Source organism: Emys orbicularis, chromosome 16 (genome assembly GCF_028017835.1).
Source record: "Emys orbicularis isolate rEmyOrb1 chromosome 16, rEmyOrb1.hap1, whole genome shotgun sequence".
In the NCBI taxonomy this organism is placed as follows: domain Eukaryota; kingdom Metazoa; phylum Chordata; order Testudines; family Emydidae; genus Emys; species Emys orbicularis.
Genome location: NC_088698.1, coordinates 28,205,790 through 28,229,436, shown reverse-complemented (window position 1 = coordinate 28,229,436; position 23,647 = coordinate 28,205,790). Strand labels below are relative to the sequence as shown.

General features: G+C 44.3%; 2 protein-coding genes across 2 annotated transcripts in view; one reads left to right on the top strand and one right to left on the bottom strand.

Annotated features, from left to right (window-relative positions):
- ACAD10 (acyl-CoA dehydrogenase family member 10) overlaps positions 1-6,008 on the bottom strand; it is a 31,036-nt gene extending 25,028 nt beyond the window's left edge. Inside the window, exons 1-4 of the mRNA XM_065417593.1 lie at positions 5,933-6,008; positions 4,121-4,318; positions 2,871-3,019; positions 1,621-1,815 (exon numbers count right to left, since the gene is read on the bottom strand). Of these exons, the coding sequence (XP_065273665.1) occupies positions 1,621-1,815; positions 2,871-3,019; positions 4,121-4,307 (531 nt within the window). The 5' untranslated portion in view covers positions 4,308-4,318; positions 5,933-6,008. The remainder of the gene's footprint in view (positions 1-1,620; positions 1,816-2,870; positions 3,020-4,120; positions 4,319-5,932) is intronic.
- Positions 6,009-6,098: 90 nt separating this feature from the next.
- Positions 6,099-23,425, top strand: BRAP (BRCA1 associated protein). Its single transcript, XM_065417655.1, has 12 exons — positions 6,099-6,250; positions 7,454-7,615; positions 8,468-8,672; positions 9,601-9,790; positions 11,460-11,573; positions 12,447-12,595; positions 15,391-15,466; positions 16,053-16,191; positions 16,703-16,812; positions 18,238-18,327; positions 20,295-20,398; positions 22,663-23,425. The coding sequence occupies exons 1-12, from the start codon at positions 6,169-6,171 to the stop codon at positions 23,021-23,023; spliced, it is 1,782 nt and encodes a 593-aa protein (XP_065273727.1). The 5' UTR covers positions 6,099-6,168; the 3' UTR covers positions 23,024-23,425.
- The last annotated feature ends 222 nt before the right edge of the window (positions 23,426-23,647 follow it).

Genomic DNA, 23,647 nt, shown 5'->3' with positions numbered 1-23,647 from the left:
TTTCTTCATGTATGAATTGTTTTTCCTTCAGTGAGGGCTATAAAACAAGCCTAAATTATGAGTGAACTTCTGGAGTTCTGTCAGTGCAAAAATGTGAGTTGTCATATATAGGAAAAGTGTATTGTTAAAAAAAAGATTTAAAAAAAGAAATTCCTTCCTTACAAAACAACATCCTAGAGGGCTGAAATCCACGGAATTGGACAGTTTCGATTTCCTTTTCCCCTATGCTATTTGCTTCAGAGTTGCACGTCACTCAGCCAGGCCCATGACACTATACTTACCTGTTTATGAAGTCAGTTTCACAGTCTGGGTCTCCTTATATACTGTAGTTGGGATTCAACACATACATAGAAAGAGTTCTACTCATGGTAGATTTTGTGAAATCTTGTCAAATAAAACTTAAATTGTGTCCAGACTATAAACTGATATTGTCTCTAAATTTAGGTGCAACAATGACTGTTCCACACTTAATATGCAAAACGAACTGACACCTGGTGACTAAAGCAAATGCAAGGAAACTGGAAGTATATAGTTTCCTGTATAGTTTCGAATGTGCTGAAAACTCAGCCAGATTTAAGATAACCGATCAGCAAAACAACAAAACAAAACAAAAAAAAAGATTATTAACTTAGGTAAAATGTATATTTACTTTGGGGCTTTTTCTTTTTAAACATATCTATTAAGTGAACATGTACACAACTGGCTATTTGAGAGTTGAAGATGAAGCTATTGTGTCTGGAGCATTCAATGACTGAATATTCTATCACCCACTGAACAGTAGAGGAAAGGTTAATCATTTCATATAGAACAGACTTAACATCTGAACATCAAAGGTTTCAGACTTCACAATGCTGTCCACATTCCTTGCTCACGCTTAGCATCTGTGTTCGTTTACAGCACAGGAGAGAGAACATTCACCGAAGACAGCCAAAATACTTTACTTTAAAATCGATCCCTCTTGATGAGTCCATGGCAGAGCGAGATGCTCTCCCAACTAGATTTAAGCTTAGATTCTGGAGCCCAAGGTGGCAGCATTCCAAAATAAATAACTAAATAACTAAATACAATAAATATATATATAAATAGCTTGTTGAATCAGCACCAGCTTGCTTAGTTCAACCTCTGATAAGACCAAAGACGTGTCCCTATGTCCCTGGCCAAAATTTCCCCTCCTCTCTCCAACTGTTGAGATGGCTATTTGCCTGGCTGCTGTCCACTTCCCCAGATATGACAGCATTTCAGTGGGGCTGTGTGTGAAGTGCTCTCTGGGACCCTTTCAGATGAATGGAGCTTTGGAACTGTTAATAATAACTTATATAGAGCATTCCATCTTCTAAACCTTTTACAGACATTATTAGACATGTAATACGCTAGCTAATTGTGGTCCACTTTGTAATGAATCCACTAAATGCACAGGTGGCTGGAACTCACTCTAACCCTTGCTAAGGGCTAGTCACTAGAGGGAGATGCAGCTGAAGACACGCCATGTGTTATACTAACACACAGTATATTTATTACTGTTCTACTATCTTTAATTTGGACCTGCACTTAGAGAATTCTGCTGAATGCTTTTTATAAATCTAGCTACATAAATGCATTTTTTAATCTGTTCAGGCTTACCACGTCAAACTGGTTTCGGTCTAGGGGCAAAAAGCTCACCCCACTGTGAAGGTAGAAGTTATTGCTTAGAACAGCTGTCTTAAGACCTTCTGCCCGGATACACTCTAAAGCTTCAGTCATAATGGGGAGCTGTTTTGACATCTGACTACTGGTTAGATCAGAGAGAAAGGAGTCCACTGGAACAGAGAAGTTTGCCTAAGAAACAAGAGAAACCCCAACAATGATCATCATCAGCAAATGGAAGAAAATGTGAAACTTTGTGCATAGCCTGAGATTGGCTGATCATTTTAGCTTATTGCCCCACTTCCTCCTGTAATAGGAGGCAGTCAGCCTAGCTCTCTGGCTAAACTGCTCAAACACAATAAATAAAAGTTCCTTAGGTTCCTAATTCTACAAAGGAAGGAGATGAAGAGTTAAGCATTAAAGGGATGAAGCTGGGGAAGAGAAACAACTAGAGACCCCTTATTTATTTATAGTGCGCTTCCACCACGGCATCAGGGCAGATCACAAATAAAACCATTCATTACAACTGAGCAATCAAAAAAGGAGCCTTCTTTGTAGACTGATCTGTTTGACAAAGGCTTGGTTGAAAAGCTGAGCCTTGCTTTACAACAGATTGAGTATGTTGGCTTCTGGAGCAGGGTGCAAGTTCCACTGAAACTACAGACGCTCCACCAAGCATGTTGCTTCTAGCCATTAAACGTCCATCTAGAAACTGTTGGCAAAATTCAGTCTCTGCCACCTGGATGATGCCTAAGGAAGGATGTGATCTCTTTGCTGAAGAGCCTCTGCTTCTCCTCTCTCCCTGCTAACCCTTCATCAGAGGTGGATATCACACATCTACAATAGCTCTCTTGGCACTGGAAGTGAAAAAACTAAGAAAAAAAGCTATGAAGCAAGGAAGGCAGAAGGGAGGGGACCAGATTAAGGCAGCCTCTGCTAAAGTACCAGAATAATGACTGCAGTGTAAAAATCTAGATAGGCAGATAGAGTAGACAGCTGTCTCTCTTAAATGCATGAGAAGATGCTTTAGGAAATTGCATTGCAGACAGAAAAGTCCACACCTGCCCGTGCTATACATGAAGCAACAGTGGAAGCAGCAGCAGAACTTTCTACAGACAGGACTCTTTTAAAAATTGCTCTTTTGTTAGCTCTATGATTTCTATACAGTTTGATGACTCTGCACGAAACCCCATTCTCCCGTGAGGAGTCAGCAAGAATCAAGCAGGAAAGCTGGGAGCTTGGCTTACAATCTCAGAGCACTGCTGTCCAAATTCTTGCAAAAACGCCGCTGATGTCAGCTCCCCTCTCATGTACCTCATCCAGGGCCTGTTCTCCCCTCCAGATATTAAGGCTTGTTTGATAGTGCCAGGTGGAATACGATTCCGCACCTCCCATTCTAAATAAAGGAAGGTAGCAGAGTGAGGAGACAGCACACCAACGTTGTCAGGAGTGGGAAAGCCCTAATGGAGAAGGCTGTGATTCTGTCACGGAGGTTGCGGAAGTCACGGATTCCGTGACCTCAGGCTGGCCCCGGGGAGCACCGAAGCAGTGGTCCCGGGGCAAGCTGCAACAGCTGCTGCTCAGGCAACCCCGGGCGGCTGGCCCCAGGGATGCCCAAGCAGTGGTCCCAGGGAATGCCCCAGGGCCAGCTGCACCAGCTGCTGCTCAGGTGGCCCCGGGCGGCTGGCCCCAGGGAGTTCCAGGGCAGCAGTCCCCGGGGCCTCGGAGCAGCGGGTGGCTGGGGGTAGTTAGTCCCTGCAGCCAATGCAGGGGCTAGCCATCAGCCCCTGGGGCCCCCCAAAGCAGTGGCACCCTGGGGCCCCAGAAGCTGCTATGTTTTAGTCAGAGGTATTTATATTGTAAAAGTCATGGACAGGTCACGGACTGTCAATTTTCATTTATGTCCTGTGACCTGTCCATGACTTTTACTAAAAATACCCTGTGACTAAATCTTAGCCTTACTAATGGAACTGAAATCCCTCAACACTAGTTGGCATTACAATGAAGTCTAGCACAAAAAAGGCAATATTAGCATTCATGAAAGGTGTTGAACTGACAGCCCAGGTGACTGATGTCCTCTATGCACCCACAGAAGAAATACAGTAACAGTTCTCCCCAAGCCATCCTGCCAATGTGCCTCAATCCTGTACTAGAGAGAGAGAAAGGATTAGTTCATGTTCATATAGTAGTCAGAAGTACTACAGGACAGTTTAATCTTCACCCCCCATTCAACCCTTGACCTCCCACCTGCAAATGCCAACAAGATTGCCAACTATGTCAATTCTAATAGATTTGATGATGTGTATGAGTGTTCACTGGGAATTGGAATCACCACCACCATGTCATGTAAGTCCCCAAAGGGGAAGTAAAGTTGACCATCACTGTATTGGAAACAGCAATGAGAGTTATAAATAAATGTGAAATATACTTGTATTAAATGCACAAAAAGGTCACTAGTCAGCTACTCCAGTTAACATGTCCAGTCAAAAATACTCACCTACAGCCACCCGATAAGGGGAAGGGAGAAGAACTCCCCCCATGTCAAAGATTACAGCTTTATAGAGACTTGAACCAGAATGCCTCCACTGTACCAAACTTGGAGGTTTGTATCGTACATGCTTTAGGATTCCTGATGTTCTGGCACATTGGAAATAAGAGGCTTGGATAAATCTCCTAAGGCCCATTCTGCAAAACTCTGTGTGGAGAAGGGAATGTTTTAGAGATATATATTTAGGATTCTCTGGCTTCTTCTTTAGATTATAAGTATTTGCACTGAGCTCTTTATATACCACTTACACCTTGGACTGAGTTCAAGTGTAGTATCAATTTTATTAGTAGCAGTTTTATTACACACTGTTCTAAGGTGCCCATCAGGACACTATCTGAGCATGTCTAACATACAGGCTCTGGATAGGTGATCATGTTGCCCTCCAGCTGATGGTCCATGGGAAAGATAAGGGAGACAGTGTGAAGGAATCTCACCCAAGCAGGTGGCCCTGTGTCAACGTGATACAGCCACTTCGCATGGCAGCAGGCACAATTACACAATTTCCCCTATGCTGCGCCGTCCCAGATCTCACAAACCCTTGTTCATGCTGCTCAATTCTACCCTCACCACACCTTAGCTGGGGGAGGAAATTTACCTTGGGCACCTTGCTTAAGCAAGGCCCCACTCTATTCTAGGGTTACCATATTTTAATACTCCAAAAAGAGGACACTCCACAGGGCCCCGGCCCCGCCCCAACTCCACCCCTTTCCCACCCCCAGCCCCGTCCCAACTCCGCCCCTTCCCTGCCTCGGCCCCAACTCCGCCCCTTCCCCAAAGTCCCTGTCCCAACTCCGCCCCCTCCCCTGAATGCTCTGCCCCCTGCTCCGCCCCCTCCCCTGCTTCCCGCGAATCAAATGTTCGCGGGAAGCCTGAAACAGGCAGGCAGGCAGGCAGCAGGTAAGCTGGGGCGGTGGGGGACGACACGAGGAGGCGCGGCCCAGTCCGGCCCCCCCGACCGAGCGTCTCCGGCCAAGAGGCTCTGGCCCCGGCGTCTCCGGCCCGGCTCAGCTCGGGCCCTGGAGCGCCGGCCCCGATTCCGGCCGAGCGCACCGGCCCCGGCCCGCCCCGGCCCCGGCGACTCCAGCTCGGCTCGTACCCCGGGGCGCCAGCCCCGGCCAAGTGGTGCCGGCCAGCGGCCGAGCACCCCCAGCCCCAGCGGCTCGGGCCCCAGTTCCGGTTCCAGTCAAGCGGCTCCGGCCCGGCCCCGGCGCTGGCCAGCGGCCGAGCACGGCCGGCCCCAGCGGCTCCGGCTCCGACCCCGACCCCAGCGGCTCCAGCCCGGACCCAAGCCCCACGACCCCTCCCTATTTTCCCGGACATGTCCAGCTTTTTGGAATTTCCTCCCAGACGAGGATTTGAGGACCAAAAATCCGGACATGTCCGGGAAAATCCAGACATATGGTAATCCTACTCTATTCCCCCAAGTCCCTTCCCCAACTTGCACCCAGCCTCCCCCCACAAAGCCCAAGGCCCACCCCCCTCTGCCCCCAACCTCCCCTCTTCCCCCTCTGCCCCCAACCTCCCCTCTGCCCCCTCTGCCCCCAACCTCCCCTCTGCCCCCAACCTCCCCTCTTCCCCCTCTGCCCCCAGCCTCCCCCTTCCCCCAAGGCCCACCCCCTCTGCCCCCAGCCTCCCCCTTCCCCCAAGGCCCACCCCCATCTGCCCCCAGCCTCTCCAGGCCCATCTCCAGCCCAGGTCCACCCCGCTCCACACCCCTAGGCCCCAGGGGAGTTAGTACAACAACAGCTGGTGACCTCTGACCTTCAGCGGAACGAGGCTGTGGCCCTGGAGGGGGGAGCCCTCTCCTAGCAACAACACCCGTAGGTATAGGTAAATGAATCTCACGTGACCAGGGCCCCGCGCAGCGCCTGCGTGACCCCGGCGGGTCAGAGGGCAAAGGTCTCGGGGGCGGAAGCAAGCGGCTCACAATCCCCGGCGTTGTGCTGTGTCCCGCCCGTTCCCGCTCGGGCCCCGCCGGCCCGGGATCCCCGGCCCCTATGAGCGTGTCACTCGTTGTGATCCGCCTGGAGCTGGCCGAGCGCTCCCCGCTGCCCGCCGGCTTCCCCTACAGCGCGGCCGGTGAGTCCCGGGGAGCCGAGTCGGGCGGTGGGTCTCCGTCCGCTGCGGCTGGCGAGTCGCTCGCCCCTCCCCCCTCCCCCCAGACGGTCTGATCGAAGGGGGTGAGCGGGAAGGTGACCCCCCGATGGAGCTGGGGGAGCAGGGTATCCCCCCGAGTGCAGGGGTAGGGGGCTGGTGGGGGGGAGCAAGGTGTCTTCCCCCCCTCGTTCAGGGGCGGGGAGTCCTCTCCCCCCTCCCCGAGCAGGGGCGGGGGGGCTAGTGTATATGTGGGGGAGGGGCAGAGTTTTCTGTTCCTCCTTCTGTGTAGTGGAAGGGGACTGATGGGAGGGGGGTCAGGGTGTCTGTCTCTTTCTGGGGGTGGGGGTGCTGGGGAAGCAGCGTGTCTGTCTGTAGATCTCTGAAGGGGGTTGGGGTGTGGAAGCAGGTGCCCCCCTGCCCTTTGAAGGGGGAGGGTTAACGTGTTTTATTGTTGTTGGGTTTTTGTTTTTTTTTAAGCTTTCATTTTGTTTTGCAGTTTCTAAAAGAAAACAACCTTGCTCGGGGCAAACTAAAACTTGTGGCAGCAGCAAATGGGTGTGACGGTGGAGGGGGGGGTCCCCTCATCAAAGGCTCTTAGACTAAACACCTAGTACAGTTATTAAAAGTGTTTTCCAAAGTGCATTGGGGTATAGGCAGATAAAAGCAGTCAAATTTGACAGGCATGACTAAAAAGGAACCACTCTCCTGTATAAAGGATAATAAATCAAGACTCCCTTTGTTACCAGATAAAAACCCTATGAAATCTGACCTGGCTATAGCTGCCACTGATATATATGCAGTGATGGTGCTTATATGACTCCTCAGAGTTAGTTAAGTGCACTGTTTGGAGGGATGATTAACTCGTCCTAATATCTAACCACATTTTGCCCTTTTTTTAGCTTCACAGCTGTTGAATATAAAAGAGAGAGAAATTATTTTAAAGAGTGACAGACCACACGTTTGTTGTAGCAGAAATAAAATATATTCTCAGAATAGTGCTCTTCTGATTCATGTTTTTGCTGGCCGGAAGAAGGAATAAAAGCAGTTTCAAGAATTAATTTAATAAGCTAGTAATGGCCTAATTGCTGTTATTACACAGGTCTGCTCTGCCCTTGCTTGAGTAGAGTTGTTTGTGTCTGCTTCTGGGTAGCTATTGTGATGACATTAATCATCGTTTCTACTTAGCCACTGAAATGTCTGATGAGGAAATCAAAGAAAAGTCATTAGCTTCAGCTACAGCCTGTCTAGAAGGAAAGGCACCTATGGAAAAAGCAGCAATTATTCACCAGCATATTGGTCGCAGAGAGATGACAGATATGATCATAGAGACCATAAAGTCCAATCCAGGTACCCATTCCAAAAGTTTGAAAAGGGTGGTTTTGGTCCTGTTAATTTCTCTGGTACATTTGTATGGCTATGCTACAATTTGTTGCATAAGTTGTCTCTTAGAAGTATTTAAAATTGGGCTGATTTTCCAAAGTGCTGGGCATGCAGGAGTGCCCATTGACCAAAATCTATTGTGTTACAAACGTAAGGGCATGAAAATGCCAGGTTTTTTTAAGAATTATTTTTTGGGAACGGGTAGGCGAATCCATTTGGCCAGGCAAAGCACTACCCAGCAGGGACAGCCTCTTGCCAGTAAACGCAAAGTGTACACTTGTTTATTTGTGCATGCACATCCGAGTACCCTATCCTTGTGATTAGCAGGCAGGTTTCGAAACTCTCAATTGTTTAATGTAAAATTCTATAACTTGAGGAAAACTAACTTCAGAATGGAGGAAAAAAATGCAAAACTAGGTGATATTAAATTCTATAGCCAAACAAATCCCAAGGAAAATTGTCCTGACGACATTGTTTGCTTTCATATTTAATTCAATAAAATCTGTTTTTTTTAACTGTAGAAAAGTCAGGGTGCTACAGAACTTAGCATGGCACCCTTCAGAGCTTGTCTAGCTGGCTTCACAGCACCCCGGGGCCTTGCCAATAGCTCTCTAATACCGGTGACTAAAGATGCTTAGTAGTTATGTTGATAATTATTGTATGTCCGGACCCCATAGATTAGAACTGTCTGTAATTCTGTTTTCAAAGGGAATTATTTGACTTAACATCTGGCTCTGTTGTACATTAAGATGACAATTAAAGTGCAATTGAAGTTTCTAATGTGTGGCGTGTAATCAGAAAGCTTTTGATTTGTAAAAGATGAGACAAAAGCTGCAATGGAAGGAAGAAAATCTTCAGAGGCTTCATCTGTTGACGATAAAAGTAAACGTGATGGTCAAACTAAAGAATGTGTTGAGGCTGCTCCAGACTCGCCATCTAAGCAACTTCCTGACCAGATTTCCTTCTTCAGTGGGAATCCATCAGTTGAAATAGTTCATGGCATTATGCACCTGTACAAAACAAAGTAAGAACATGCTTAACTAATTATAGACTTAGTGGGAACAGTGCCATAGAATTATGCTGCCATCCAGAAGGGTGAGTCAGTAACCATTGGGGCTGCTACTCCTTGGACTGGCAGAGCAGTGACGGACTGGCAGTGCAATTTATTGGCATCCAGAAAGGATTACAGTGCCATCTGAATTGTATAGCTGCAGTAATGGTAGAACCTGAAGCAGGTCCAGGCCTTCCAGCCATGGGTAAGGTCACTTCTGGTAGTGCGTGCTTGTGCCAGGGTTAGAAGTGACGAGATAAGTAAAAATAGTGGCTGCAGACAAACTGGTTTTGAGCAGACTCTGTTGAAGGATATCCCTGCATTCAAATTCCTACAGCAGAAATAGGGTGAGAACCTGCACTTTCCAAATGTGTTGGGTTTTTTTTTTTTATTATTATTATTTATTTTTATGATAGCACAATTGTGTACTTTGGGGAGCTGAATGAGAATTTCAGTCTCTGATATTCATCGTGAAAGTTACCAGGACACAATGACATGTTGTATGCATACTCCATTTTTAGTGATAACCGTTGCAAACTACAAATGCTCAAAATATTCCTAGAACAAATGAGCAAGTTCCAACTACTTTTCTAAAACTACAGATCTCAGTTTGAAGGGTATGATCTGTCTCTTCCAGTGCTGCACATATCTTCAGCAAATGGTTCATGACAAAATATGTATGGGCATTTTTAGACTTGTTACCACAACCTCTTGTTAAATCTTAAATGCTTGCAAATAGGTAAAGAGCTTTGAGGTTGGTGTTTAAAATAACGTTAATAGCTAACCATTGGAACTATGAAGCATCAAGTTTTCTTTGTTTTCTATGTAAAATGGCATTGTCTTACAATAGGATGTCTAACTTGACCTCAGTTTAAGACCCGTCTAATTATTGTCTTATTAGTAAGATGTCCTCCTTAAAAGAAGATGTAAGGCGCAGCGCCATGCTGTGTATTCTCACAGTCCCTGCTACAATGACCAGTCATGACCTTATGAAGTTTGTGGCCTCATTCTATGAAGTAATTGAACATATGAAAATCATCAGAGATTCCACTCCAAACCAGTATATGGTGCTGATAAAGTTTAGTACACAGGTAAAACCTAAAGATATTAGACTCCTTTGCCGTAGGAACTGTTTTAGAAATGGCTTGTGTATTGCTCCATAGATACTGTTTGAAGGTGCTATCCAACTTCAGCGGTCTGCTGTGTTACCTGAGATCACACACCTTATCCTCTTGCTGTGTAAAGCGAAATGTCTTTCTCCCGCTTTCCTTAAAGCAACACTGAGCCTGGTAGGCCTGGAATTAGGCCTGCATCTTGAATGGCTGCTATGGAAGCAAGTGCCTCTCTATCCTACTTCGTACTTTGTCACAGCTGACGGGGTGTTGAAATCTAGAAAATCCTGCTTTCGGGTGCTTCAGAAATGACTGTGCTTCTAGTAAGTAGACAAGGATGGAATAAAAGCACAGCATGCTCCTAAACCTACTCCGATATCTTCATGAGCGCGTGGTGCAGAGCGCAGAGCAGAAAGAGCCTGATCAGCATGGCAGCATTAGTTTTAATAGAAATTAAGGATTGAGAAGACCCATTACCCATCTAGTCCACTGCTCTGAAGAGAGTGGGGCTTTTGTCAAGATCAGCAGGACCACTAAACATGCACTGTGTAATAAGCTTCCTTTCTCTCAAAATTGGGTGAGGTGGACTAGATGACCAAATACTGTAGTTCTCATCCATGGCTGTCAGAAGGCTAATATTCCTATGTGTTGTGTACATGTATATGCACCCAGAAATGCAGAAAAACCCACTCGATATCAGCTTGCTTTGTTTGCACTAGACATTTTCCGAGCAATCTTGCACTAATTCAGCAGAACTGTCTAGAGTTAATTGACTTGGCAACTTCTCATTTGTCTATCAAAAATTGCTGATTTCTGCTCCAGTAGGCCCTCAAAGGCAATTGCTGCATGCAGCAAAAGGCCGTTTGAATTACATTACATCATTATTTGTTTTGTGGAGCTGTATGGCTTGTGTATATATGAAGCGACTTGAAACAATGACATGGACAGACTGGAATCACTTCATATTTTACTATTAAAGCATGGGGGGGGAAGGAAGAGATAATGCCCTGAAATCTAGCTCGCTTCACTTGATGGTAGGATCACTTACTGGAATATCCCAGCATGTTAAAATGTTGCCACCAAGTGATGTTGCCACTGAGTGTGTGGCTTGGCTAGTCATTCTTAGGCAGGTAAAATTTTGGGCCTGCTGTCTGTGAGTGTCCCTTGCTAAGTCATACTCTGTTATTGGTGGCTCAACACATATCTGAGATGCTTTTAAGTGAAATGGATTCTCTCCTGTAGTTAAATTTTATATGCCATCCTTTTCACCTACATGAACATCAATGTTTTTGAATAGGGCCCTCTGCAGCAATTTTTTTACTCCCAAGTTTTTGCAAAGAGACAATATTTGCTTCCCACCCATGCTGAAATTGCTGACTAGGGACAAAACTAAAGAGAGAGATTGGCTATTGCTGTTGAGTATTCAGATCATAATAGCTATCCTCATTGTGCACGTCAGTTCTTCCTGCCAATTCAAGTAGAAAACTATTCGGCTGAAACCAATGTGGAAATGAAGGGATCCTGTCTAGCAGGAGCGCTCAAGAGATTAACCTATGAAATACCTTTATTTTGGGTAATATCATGGTACTTGGAAAACGTCTCATTTGCCTTACTCCTCTTCAACTGGCTCCCTTTGGTTTGTGCACAGGCTGATGCTGATAGCTTTTATATGGCATGCAACGGTCGACAGTTCAACTCTATAGAGGAAGATGTGTGCCAGCTGGTGTATGTGGAGAGGGCTGAAGTCTTCAAATCGGAAGATGTAAGTTTCTTTTTCTGATATTTTACAAGTGGTTTAATAGGATTATCTGGGAGTGGGCAGGGCAGGCCTTTCTGTGGGGCTGGAGGATACTTAACTGCAGCAAGCCCGACTCTGCCTTTGATTGTTGCAGTACTTCCATAGGGGAGAATGACTTATTCGCTGAACTGATGGGGCTCAGCCCTAATAAGTGATCACTGAAAATTCTCCAGGTCCAAATTTCTTCCTCTTACAGTAAATCTTAGCGATTCCCGAAATCTGAATTGGGCATGGTGCAGATAAACTTACCATATCATGCCTGTGCTTTTGAGAGGCGGTTGTATGTTCTGAATCAGTAATGCTGGGGCTAGGATAGCGAAGCAAAGCATTCCCCCCCAAACAAATGGATTATTTTCCTTTCAGATTTATCCGCTGGTATGTTAACCCACAGTAATTCTTCACCCTCACCCTTGCAACACCTCGGTGCGGTGGAATAAATGACCCCTATGGGGAAGCTAAAGCAGAACAATCAAGTGACTTGCGCATGGTCACAGAGAATGTACCGGAGCTGGGAATAGAACCTGAGGCCTGGCTCCTACTCATGTCTCTGGCATAGCTCCTCTCAGATGTTTAGGAAAAATCACTGAAATGTTTTGCCATGCATACAGTTGAGTATTAGTTGTGCACTGTCAATGGTTAGACCAATAATCAAAATAGCTAACGAGGTCAGCCACTGTTGTGGTTGAATTTTTTGTCTGCATTTAAACAATTCATTTACTCCCTAGCCCTCGCAGGTACGAAGCAGTAGGGTAAGAGGTTGTGTAGCTAAACGTACATAACTTACCCATAGCATATGGTGTGTGCAGCGATAAGCTTGTGCTTCCTCTTCTTGTGAAGGGAGCCAGCCTTCCCGTAATGGATCTGACGGAGCTGCCAAAGTGCACGGTGTGCCTGGAAAGAATGGATGAGTCTGTGAACGGGATCCTTACCACGGTGTGTAACCACAGCTTTCATAGCCAGTGTCTGCAGCGCTGGGAAGACACCACGTAAGAGGCTTTTTATTCTCCTGATTCAAAACGGTGTGTTTAAGGTGTGGTGGAGCTTTTCCTTGCCTACATTGACAGGACCAGCTCTTCATCGCTAATGCGGGGATGGGAGCTGCTCCAAGCCCTAGTGATCTTTGCCTTCCCTGTTAGGAGGCACAGAAGATAAATCTCCTAGACAAGGATAGTTGGACAAAGCTCCCTCTGGCTCTTCACGGCCATGAGCTATTTGCAGAGCAACACGCAGAATTTTAAAATGCTGTAGGATAGAGATGTCAGTTGTCACTGTTTCAGACACAGAGACCCCATCTCTATGTCCAGTCTTGCATGGCTCAGCTTCTCCTTGTCTACATTGGGTCAGTGTCCTCTCCAGTGACATGTGGATAACTGAGGCTGTATGGGAGGTGTAGTGCAATAGGTGTCTGTCTTAGATGTTTCCAAAGCTACACAAAGTCTGTGCTCTGAGGCATTTTCAGTCTAACTTAGACATTACAATAACGACAAAGAATTGGGCCTGATTGCTAGACCAGACTGTGTCCAAGGGGAGATCTTCGCTGCAATGCAAAGCGGAAGGGAAGGGATCAAAAGCCAACAAGGTTACTTGGCAAATGGGAAACGGGAGGCTGCTTCAGTCATAGAGCGCAGCAGGAAAAAACATGGCCCAGACTGAGACCAAGGGGATAAGCGCTCCTGTTTCTAGCCAGGGAGCACAGGACCAAGCTTCAGACTCAGGCTGATCCCTTGCCCGCGGCGCTGCTAGCTGCCATCACCATTTCATTACAGCCACCGCTGGGTTTTTCCAGAGGCTTTGTATTTTAACTCAAGTTGTACCCAGCTGCCCGTACCTGACCCCTTACTCAAAAGTTTTTAGAAATAAAAGTCGGGGGGGGCGGGCGCGGGTTAGGACCTACGTATAGAAGCACAAAACCCTCGTCTGAGTCTTGGCCTCTCCCTTTCTCCTCAGTCCAGTGGAGGCTGAGTGTGCTGAAGCTGTGATGTGCCCAGGCAGTAATCGGGGGGGGGTCAGCCTTGTATTGCTTTACAGTGACCTGTTCTGGAGTAGCAGTAGCTAGGCTTTGCCAGGAATCTTGCACCAAAAACTCCATGGAAAGTCCAATGTAAATTTCCACTAAAGAGCGAAGTCGTGCGTAACTGCCATTGAACATTACAAATGTGTGTTGCTGAAGCGTTCGAGAGATCTTATCCTTAAAACGGGTGCATTCTTGCCTTTAATTACTTAACCTTAATCCTTTAGAGTATTTTTGCTCTTCTTAGTTCTACGCATTCCATTTAGATAGTGCAGTCAGATTTGAACATGTCTGAGTCCTTCGCAGAATCTCCCAATGAGAACAAAGTCCTTTTATCTATCATTCATATTTTGCATTCCTCCTGGTAATTAGTTGCCATTTGTTGCAGTAACTCGGATTGCCTGATGTTACAGAAAAGTAAATATCAGAACTGATCTCAAATTCTTTATTGCTCTCCTGTCTATAGTGGCATCATTCCTTTGTTGTTACAGTTAACATTTCACTATATACCCTCTTTTGCATGCCATGTTTCAGCAGAGCTAATTGGTCTTGTCCCAAAGTATACTCCGTACAAAATGTCAGCAGGATTGAATTAATAACTTGTCGGTAAAAATAGCTTGGTGCCTCGTAAATCAAAAACAGTTTAAATTTAAAGAAATGAGATTTTGCCAGTGACTGACTAATCCAGATCCCTCCTGGCTCATTTTTAACCAAAAACTGGCACAATATCAAAGCTTAAAACATGTGTATTGCACAAGGCTACATCTCCTCACCAAAATTAAATCTCTTGCATGACAATTTTTTTCTAATTAATGTTGTTTTGCTAGACTAGAATATTTTCAATAGTGCATATTTGCAGCATCCTCCCACGAGAATGCAACAGGATCCTGTGGAGCGTTACACAGATAGTAAGGAAACCTGGGTTCTGTTGTCTCAAATTGAGACCATCTAAGTAACAAGGAAGTGGCTGTAGAGAGAAGGGTGGCTTTTTCTTTCCTTTGAATGAAAACTCTACATCTAACCAACAGATGATTCTGACACAGCCCACCAACCAGGAGTTTGCTCCTCAGTCTATATCTACACAGCTCTTACTTCTCACAAGAGCCAAATGCGTGACACAGACCCAAACCAAGATGCATTAAAAATTAAACATGAAATGTGAGATGGATAATGATCTAGGGGGCTAGCCCCACTCCTGGTGAGCAAAGGGGCCAACCTTGTTTTTCCAGCTCTCTTCTTCTAAGATGAAAATCATCATGGTGATCAATTGAAGGAAGTACTAATTGAGGCGGTCCAAAATAATCAGATTGTTCACTATCCAGAAGAGTTTTACTGGGTGTTTTTTCTTTTAATGTTGAGGACAAGTAATGTTTCATGACATCAGTTGACTTGCATTGCATTCTCCATGGAAAAGACTGGGTGCATTGCCAATCTCATCTCCCGGCTTTATCCCAGCTGTTCAACTCTTGGATCACAGTTAAAACTAAGATTATTGCAAGACACTTCGTCTGGTTTAAGAAATGGCATTCATCAGTTTTACAGGAATAACTAGTGAGAGAACAGCTGGTTAGAGTAGGAGGGAGGCAAATTTTGGGTCAAACTAGTGAGGAAAAAGCTGAAAGACGGGTGGGGGCAGGGAGTGTCCCACAAAACCCACAGGATGCAACATCTGCCTTAAACTTCCTGGATATGATCAGTTTCTCCCCATCTCAGCAGTAATCATCGGGTTCCATGTATCTAACTGTATCTGCTTGATTGTTACGGTTATAGGTGTCCTGTCTGCAGGTACTGCCAAACACCTGAGCCAGTGGAAGAGAATAAATGCTTTGAGTGTGGAGTTCAAGAAGTAAGTAGGTGGGGTGGGAGATGAGTGAGACTTACTAGTTTTGATCCCACTGGTGCTTTTTGTCATTTTAGTTTCCAAAACCTATAATGCACGGGGCTGCTGTTGGCCCATCTTTCTTCTGGCTAGATTAGTGCACCCATTTTCCATTGGGGTTGGTCCACTGGGAGGGGATGCTGTTGCACAAAAAAAGATGTCCTGCTGTGTGAAAAATCTTCCCAGGGCCTTTGAGAAGCATAGCAGATGTTCAGAGCTTGCTTTCAGTGTTCCTTTGGGATGCCTCACTTTGGGAAGGTCGCTCTTTGGGCTGCCCTTGCATCTGGTGCACTGAGACCTCTTTCAGTAGACTTATACTGTACTTCTGCTGTCTTGCCTTTAGTCTTCACGGTGGTGCACAACAAGCAAACCCTGTGCCTTGCCTAGGAAGGTGATTGGAAATACGAGCAGCAGTGCGTGCTGTCAGTGGAGGATGCTAGCAGTTGTCCTTGCTGGATGCTTTCTCAAACCTCTAAAACCACACAAGCACCTTTTTCACATTAAAAAGTGTTACTCTTATATATGTGCAAAATCTCTCTCCTTCTGTTGACAGAACCTTTGGATTTGTTTGATATGTGGGCACATTGGATGCGGCCGTTATGTGAGCCGGCACGCTTACAAACACTTTGAGGAGACTCAGCACACTTATGCAATGCAGTTAACCAATCACAGAGTTTGGGACTATGCTGGAGGTAAACCTCTCCCTTCTGCTCTTAACGGTAACCTTGCTCGCTTGGACATAGTTCTCAGAATTTTTCTGCAGTGGCATTTTTAACACAGTCCTAGTAATAAAGTTAACATGAAGATTTGAAGGGAGTTTTTGCAGTGTTAATATCCCATCTTCTGGGGCCATCTGTTTTCTCTAGTAAAGCCATTCCAGATGCTTCAGGGGGAGGCCATAAACCCATAATGCCACAGGGCAGCCCTGTAGCATTGGTGGAATGGAGAGGCCTGTCTCCTGATCAATTTGCCCTGAAGCATGACTGAGATTTTGTAACTATCTTAGCTAGTGTCAATGCAGATTCTGTTAAACGTGGACTACATTAAGTAATTACTAACCTCTTTGCCTCCGTATTACTCTGTGGCATCAAGCTGCATGATTAACTGCTGTGTAAAGTATTTCCCATAGTTCCAGCCAAGTTATAACACCTGGGTTTTCTCAAATTGAAACTACCCTTAGTTTGGTTGCTTTTCTCTCTTTAGATAATTATGTCCATCGACTGGTTGCAAGTAAAACTGATGGGAAGATAGTTCAGTATGAGTGTGAGGGGGATTTGTGTCAGGACGAAAAAATCGATTCCTTACAGTTAGAGGTAAATATTTAGCTTTCTTCAGATACGACTTTGTGCTGCTATATATAAACGTGCATCAACGCTAAATGTGACTAAAAATGCCATATGTTTTACCGCTTTTTACTTCTTTTGGCTCTGCAGAGCCAACACAGCGAAGAGTTAGCTGGATTCTGTTCCTTCCTGTGCATCATCAACCAAAAGTTCATAAATTTCAGTCAGTTACATCTGTGCAAACTCAGTGGAGTTGCAGAGGTGTTACTGATGGCCAATTCTGGCCAGTGGAATGTTCCTTACTAGTGATGATACATGAGAAGGGAAGACTCCTAGTTTGACTTCAGGAACCCAGGGTGAGTTTGTGGGGCAGACAGAAGTAAACTGAGCATGCTTGAGCTAGAATCTAAGCTCTAGGACCCCATGGTGGCATTTTTTACAGTTATACTTTTCAGTGTGAAACCTTACTTGATGGCTAAATCACTATAACCTTATTTTTTCTGAGAACTTGAATTCTGCCATCTTAATTGGCCTTGGGTTCAAATTCAGCATACAAACCATCAACAGAACTTAATGTAGGATTTTTAAATGGATACTTCGCTGGTAGAGCAAACTAGATCAAACTTTTGTAGAAAGAATTTACTTGACTAGCTATTTGGAGTCTCTACTGAAAATGTTTAAGGGCTTTGTCTTCCTGCTTAAACCTGCATTGAAGTCCTAATCTGGTATTTGTTAGTGTGCCGCTAAGCAAATGATCATATTTTCCCAAATCCTCATTATAAATTTACTAGAAGATCAAACAGGAAAAGATGGGATGTAAAGCAATAAGTCCTTGTTTAAACACAAAAATAGCATTGGTAATGAGCATTCCTTGCCAGAAGAAAGCACAAAATACTGAGGATAGTTATTCACAGCTGAAGATCAGTTATTTCTCCCCAGGTGCAGATCACATGAGATTTGCACCTAACCCCTCTTCTTAAGGATTTTAGAAGCCTGTTCAGTTGTAGAGTAAAACCGCCTGAAAATGGAAAACAAAGTGCTGGCTCGGAGATCCTTCAATAGATCAAATGCAGATAGCAGGTGTGACTGGTAACTTCATGTTCTCGTTGAAGGTAAAAGCTAAGGGGACTTACCACTTTTTCTAGGGTGCTTTTATTGTCCTTTCCCCTCATTATAAAGCACTTACTATTGTGATGCTAGCGATGGTCCATTTAAAACTCACAGGGGGAACCCCACGAGCATGCAGTAAAGATTTTGCAATTAATTTGAATTTTTTTTTTTTCATTGTCTGTGCACTGCATCTGCAGTTTGTACCCATCTGTGAAAAGTTTAGCGTGCTGCTTCTGCACAGTTTAATTGTATTAGCTATCTGGAGCCCTTTGGGTTTATTGGCATCTGTGAAACAGTGGTAACCTGCCCTAACTATATATTTCTGCATGTCTTGTATGATTGTAGTACTCATATTTGCTTACAAGCCAGCTGGAATCTCAGCGCATCTACTGGGAAAACAAGATAGTCCGAATAGAAAAGGATACAGCGGAAGAAGTAAGCTTTTTTTTCTTCCCTAGTCTTGTTAATTGAACACTTGGCCTGATTCTCAATGTGCTGAACACCCCCAGATCCCATTGGCTCTAATGGGAGTTGCGGTTGCTCAGCACCTCTGACAATCATGCCATTACTGTGCAGTTTTAGTGTCAGGGAATTACGCTGACATATGAAGGAGAGCTCCTTTTCTTCTTTAGAGGGGAATTAGCTTGGAGATCCCTCCCCTGTCTTGTGCACAGACTCTGAAAATTGCTGATGAGCTGTGCAGAAGGAGGCAAAGCACCACCCAGATTGAAGCCTGATTTAAATTTGGTGGCTCTGAAACCTATGGAACTAGTGGAAATGTTAGGAAGCCCTGAAATGAAAATCTGGGAAATGTCACTCTATGCTACACTAGCCCTCACTAGTCTTTTGTGACATTAACTTGCTCCACTGAAGAAAGCAGAAATAATCTCTGCTCCGCACATCCCCCAAAAGATGTGTTGGTTTAGAGTTCTATGATTTGTGGAGTGTTTTATGGGCAGGACTGATCCAAAATGTCTTGGGCAGAAAGGTACAGAGAAGCTTTAGTGAAATTGGAGAATATAAAAAATATCCGTAATCTGTGCAGATCCGATTGGTGTTTGTGCTTTGAGTCAAAGCTCTTGGCTAAATCCTCAACTGAACCTTTGCTGCATGCTGTATAAGATTACATAAACTTTGTGGCTTCCAATTTATCATGCACTGTATCTGCAGTTAAGCCACTCCATAAACATATAAAGAATTCATTTAAAATTAGCTACATGTAGTGGGTCCCGAAAACTTCATTTTCAGTAAGAAATGGCTGAAGAACCTTATCTGTGTGTCTGTAAAAGAAAAAGTTTTATAGTTAAAATCCTCTTGGAAATAGCTGAAAACACAGTAGCTACAACTCTAGTTTTAAACTAAAATAACTAGGCCATATATTCTGAAGACGCCTCCTTATTCTAAAGATCCCTGTAATTGTTCATGGAACTGTGTCCTTAGAAGGGCCTTTTGAATTAACTGTACAAAATATTCCACTATCCATTGGCAAGTGTGCCTCCCCAAATTAACCAGAAGTCGCATAAACATTAAACTATAAGTCTGAAAAGCATAAAACCTGACCTGCTTTCACAGTGGCTCCATTGAAATCAGTGTGTGTGGTGGCTTTTAAACTTGTCAAGGCTGCTGCTTCAAAAAAGCAGTGTCCATTTCAGTCCATGTTGCCAGTATGTGAAAGGTTTTTTTATTAGATATTGAATGACCTCTCTCTTTCCCCACTTTGAGCCATCATTCTGTTCACTGGGTTAGGATACAAAGACATTCCTTGTTTGTTTTTTGTTTTTTCATACATCATATTTAGTCCCCAGATCACGTATTGGAGTGTGGCTCTCTTTAAGCAAAGCAATGGTGCCTGGTTGTATATTACAGTGGAACAGGACGCATACCCGGACATATGCAACTTTTTTGGTTTGCATTATGCATGACTGAGAGATAATGTCAATAGGTCACTGTCCTATGACAGAGGTCGGCTGCTGCTTAGTAAACACTGAAGTGGAGCCAGCATCTGAATGTGAACTGCTAAACTAACTCTCTTTAAATTTAAACTTCAGAAAAAGAGGGCAGCAACTTAGGGATTTGCTGTAGGCTTATTTAGTGTCCCCCAAGGTCTGCCCCACACCATCTTTACAAGCTTAGGTGCGGTTCTCTAGAAGCAGATTCCATAACAATTAGCCTCTTGTCAGTGTTTCTGTTAATTCTTATTCTTTTTTGGCTAGCAGCATTTATAGGGATTTCTTCTTTAAAAAAAAAAAGGGGGGGGGTTTCTGCTGCTTTCAATCTTTTGAACACTTGCTCACCTCATTCAGTAATTGGTCAAAGTCTAGAAAATGCTCCCGAAAACATGACTGTCATAATGAAAGTGCACAGGACTTTGACCTGTTTGAAATGTCTGTCTGTTTTTACAGATTAACAACATGAAGACTAAATTTAAAGAGACCATTGAGAAATGTGACAATTTGGAGCACAGGCTGAACAACTTACTTAAAGAGAAACAATCTGTGGAAAGGAAGTATGTTTCTGTCTCTAAAAGTAGATTTTTAACAAGTCTAGCTCTGGGTTTTTATACACGCTACTTTAAGACTCAAATTGGATCTGACTTTTTAAAACCCTCTTCATCAGGTTCTCAGTACTTCTTGAATATGAATATTTTTAATACCCTCAACTGGTGTGGTAAGGACCCTGACTTTAAAAATCCGATGTCCCACCTCTGTGGGTGTCTGATGTATTTAAAGTGGCTGTAGCATGGAATGCAGCTTTTGAGCTTCTGCTCTTTCCACATAGATTGCTTGGTTAGCATTCATTAAATCTTTCTCCTTCCATGCCCACTCAGAAGTGGAAGCCAGTCAGCTGTGTAGTCAGAAGGAATACAACCTGCAAAGGAAGGAAAGCAGCTGGAAGGAGGAATTCCCCATGAATAATGCATTATTAAAACAAACTTTGAAGCATCTAAATTAAAGATGCCTAACATAGTGTCTGTCTTTGTAACAATCCCTAGCACTCTTGTACAGTCCCTGTCATCCCTGGTGCTTTACACACTTTCCTGGAAATTCGGCAAGCATTATCCCTGTCATACGCACTGATTAAATTGGGGCACAAAGGTGGTGACTATCCGATGATCATCCAGAAAGTCCGTAGTCTGCTCAAGCCACCGTACCATACTGCGTGTGGAACATGTGTTTGTAGGCAAACGGATGACACAAAATTGCCAGTAAACCATAGGCTGGATTGGAAAACCTGTGTGATAAGGGATGACTGTTAACATGTGATGGTTCTTTGTCCTTCTACACTGTAGCTTGTTGTCCTCGCATCTTGGTGGTACCAGTTGATTCTAACATCTAGCCAATGCCTAGATCTCTGTTTTAACCCAAAAGAGTATAATCCTGACACATTAATCCTCCTGCTGCATTACTGTTCAATATTGTCATTAATGACTTAGATAATGGCATGGAGAGTACACTTATAAAACTTGCAGATGACATCAAGCTGGGAGGGGTTGCAAGCACTTCAAAGGACAGGATTAGAATTCAAAATGATCTTGATAAATTGGAGAATTGGTCTGAAATCAACAAGATGAAATACAATAAAAACGAGTGCAAAGTGCTTCACTTAGGAAGGAGGAATCAAATCCACAACTGCAGAATGGGGAATAACTGGCTAGGCAGTAGCACTGCTGAACAGGATGTGGGGGTTATAGTGGATCACAGATGGAATGAGAGGCAATAATGTGTTGCAGCTGCGAAAAAGGCAAATATCATTCTGGAGTGTATTGACAAGAGTACCGTATGTAAGACATGGGAGGCAATTGCCCTGTTCCCCTCAAAACTCGTGAGGGATGCTCAGCTGGAGTTCTGTGTCCAGTTTTGGACACTTTAGGAAAGATGTGGACAAATTGGAAAGCGCCCAGAGGAGAGCAACAAAAATGAGAAAAGGTTTAGCAAGCCTGACCTGTGAGGAAAGGTTAAACCAGGGGTTGGCAACCTTTCAGAAGTGGTGTGCCGAGTCTTCTTTTATTCACTCTGATTTAAGGTTTTGCGTGCCAGTAATACATTTTAACGTTTTTAGAAGGTCTCTTTCTATAAGTCTATAATATATAACTAAACTATTGTTGTATGTAAAGTAAATAAAGTTTCAAAATGTTTAAGAAGCTTCATTTAAAATTAAATTAAAATGCAGAGCCCCCCGGACTGGTGGCCAGGACCTGGGCAGTGTGAGTGCCACTGAAAATCAGCTCATGTGCCGCCTTCGGCACCCGTGCCATAGGTTGTCTACCCCTGGGTTAAACAAACGGCATGTTTAGTCGTGAGAAAAGACTGAAGGGTGACTGATTACTGTGTCTTCAAATCTGTTAAGGGCTGTTATAAAGATGACAGTGATCAGTTGTTTTCTGTGTCCACTGAGTGTAGGAGAAGAAGTAATCGGCTTTATTTGTAGCAAGGGAGATTTCGGTTAGATAGTAGGAAGAAACTTTCTAACTCTCTAAGGGTAATTAAGCTCTGGAACAGGCTTCCAAGGGACATTGTGGAAACCCCATCATTGGAGGTTTTTAAGAACAGATTGGACAAACCCCTGTCAGGGATGGTTTAGGATTACTTGGTCTTGCCTCAGCCCAGGGGGCTGGACTTGACCTCTTGGGGTCTCTTCCAGCCGTACCCTTCTGTGATTCTATAAACTTTGTCTGACTTAACACCCCTGATAGCTTAACTCCTCTGATAATTAGGCCACTGTGGCTGCAATGTCTCATTTGCTTTTTCCTTCTTGTCTGTTGTGTGTAAGGTGCGTTCAGCTGAATAACAAGGTGGCCAAACTCTCCAATGAGCTAAAGGAGGAACAGGAAATGAACAAATGTTTGCGAGCAAATCAGGTCTTACTGCAGAACAAACTAAAGGAAGAAGAGAAGGTTCTAAAGGAAACTTGTGAGCAGAAGGACCTGCAGATCACAGAGATACAGGAGCAGCTGCGAGATGTCATGTTCTACTTAGAAACACAACAGAAAATCAACCATCTCCCAGCTGAGACCAGGCAGGAAATCCAGGAAGGACAGATCAACATTGCAGTGGCATCTTCTGCAAGCTCACCAGCGGGGGGCATGGGAAAGCCGCCTTCTAGGAGAGGCCGTAGCAAAAGGGGCAAGTGAGGATTGGGACAAGCGGATCGACCTCGCCGCAACCGGTCCCACTTCTGAATGACCAGGCCCAAGTGTCGGGATTCAAGCTGAATGTTACGTTCAATACTAAATACCACGTCCAAATAAGGCTCAGCTAGAAGTTGTTTTCAGAGCTTTTCATAAAGCTGGCTGCCAGCTAATGGGGAATCTACAGTATTTAAAAGCATTTCACTGCATTAGCTAGCTAATCATAGGCAGATTTTAATCACCATTTTGCCTTCCTATCTTATCTAAGTCCCACTTCATACATTATTTTCTCCTTGGAGATTGTGTTCAGTTTTAGACGTGTCTGAAACACAAAACAAATCTTGGATCCCCTTAAAAGGACATGACAGGGTAGGTTCAGCCCAAAGTTTTAAAGGTGTTGCTTTTTAAAAAAAAAAAAAAAAAAAAACTCTTCCTACTAACCAAGATCAGAAATGCTCATATAAATAAAAACTTTTCATTGAAAACCTGATTCAGTCCCCATCCCACTTAGTGTGTGCAACCCAAACACTGCAGCATTGTGCTAGTGCTGAATTAGGATAGAAATAGATGTTAGCATGGACAATGAAACGGAGTGACGTGTTTAAAAATAATAAACCATGGTAATGG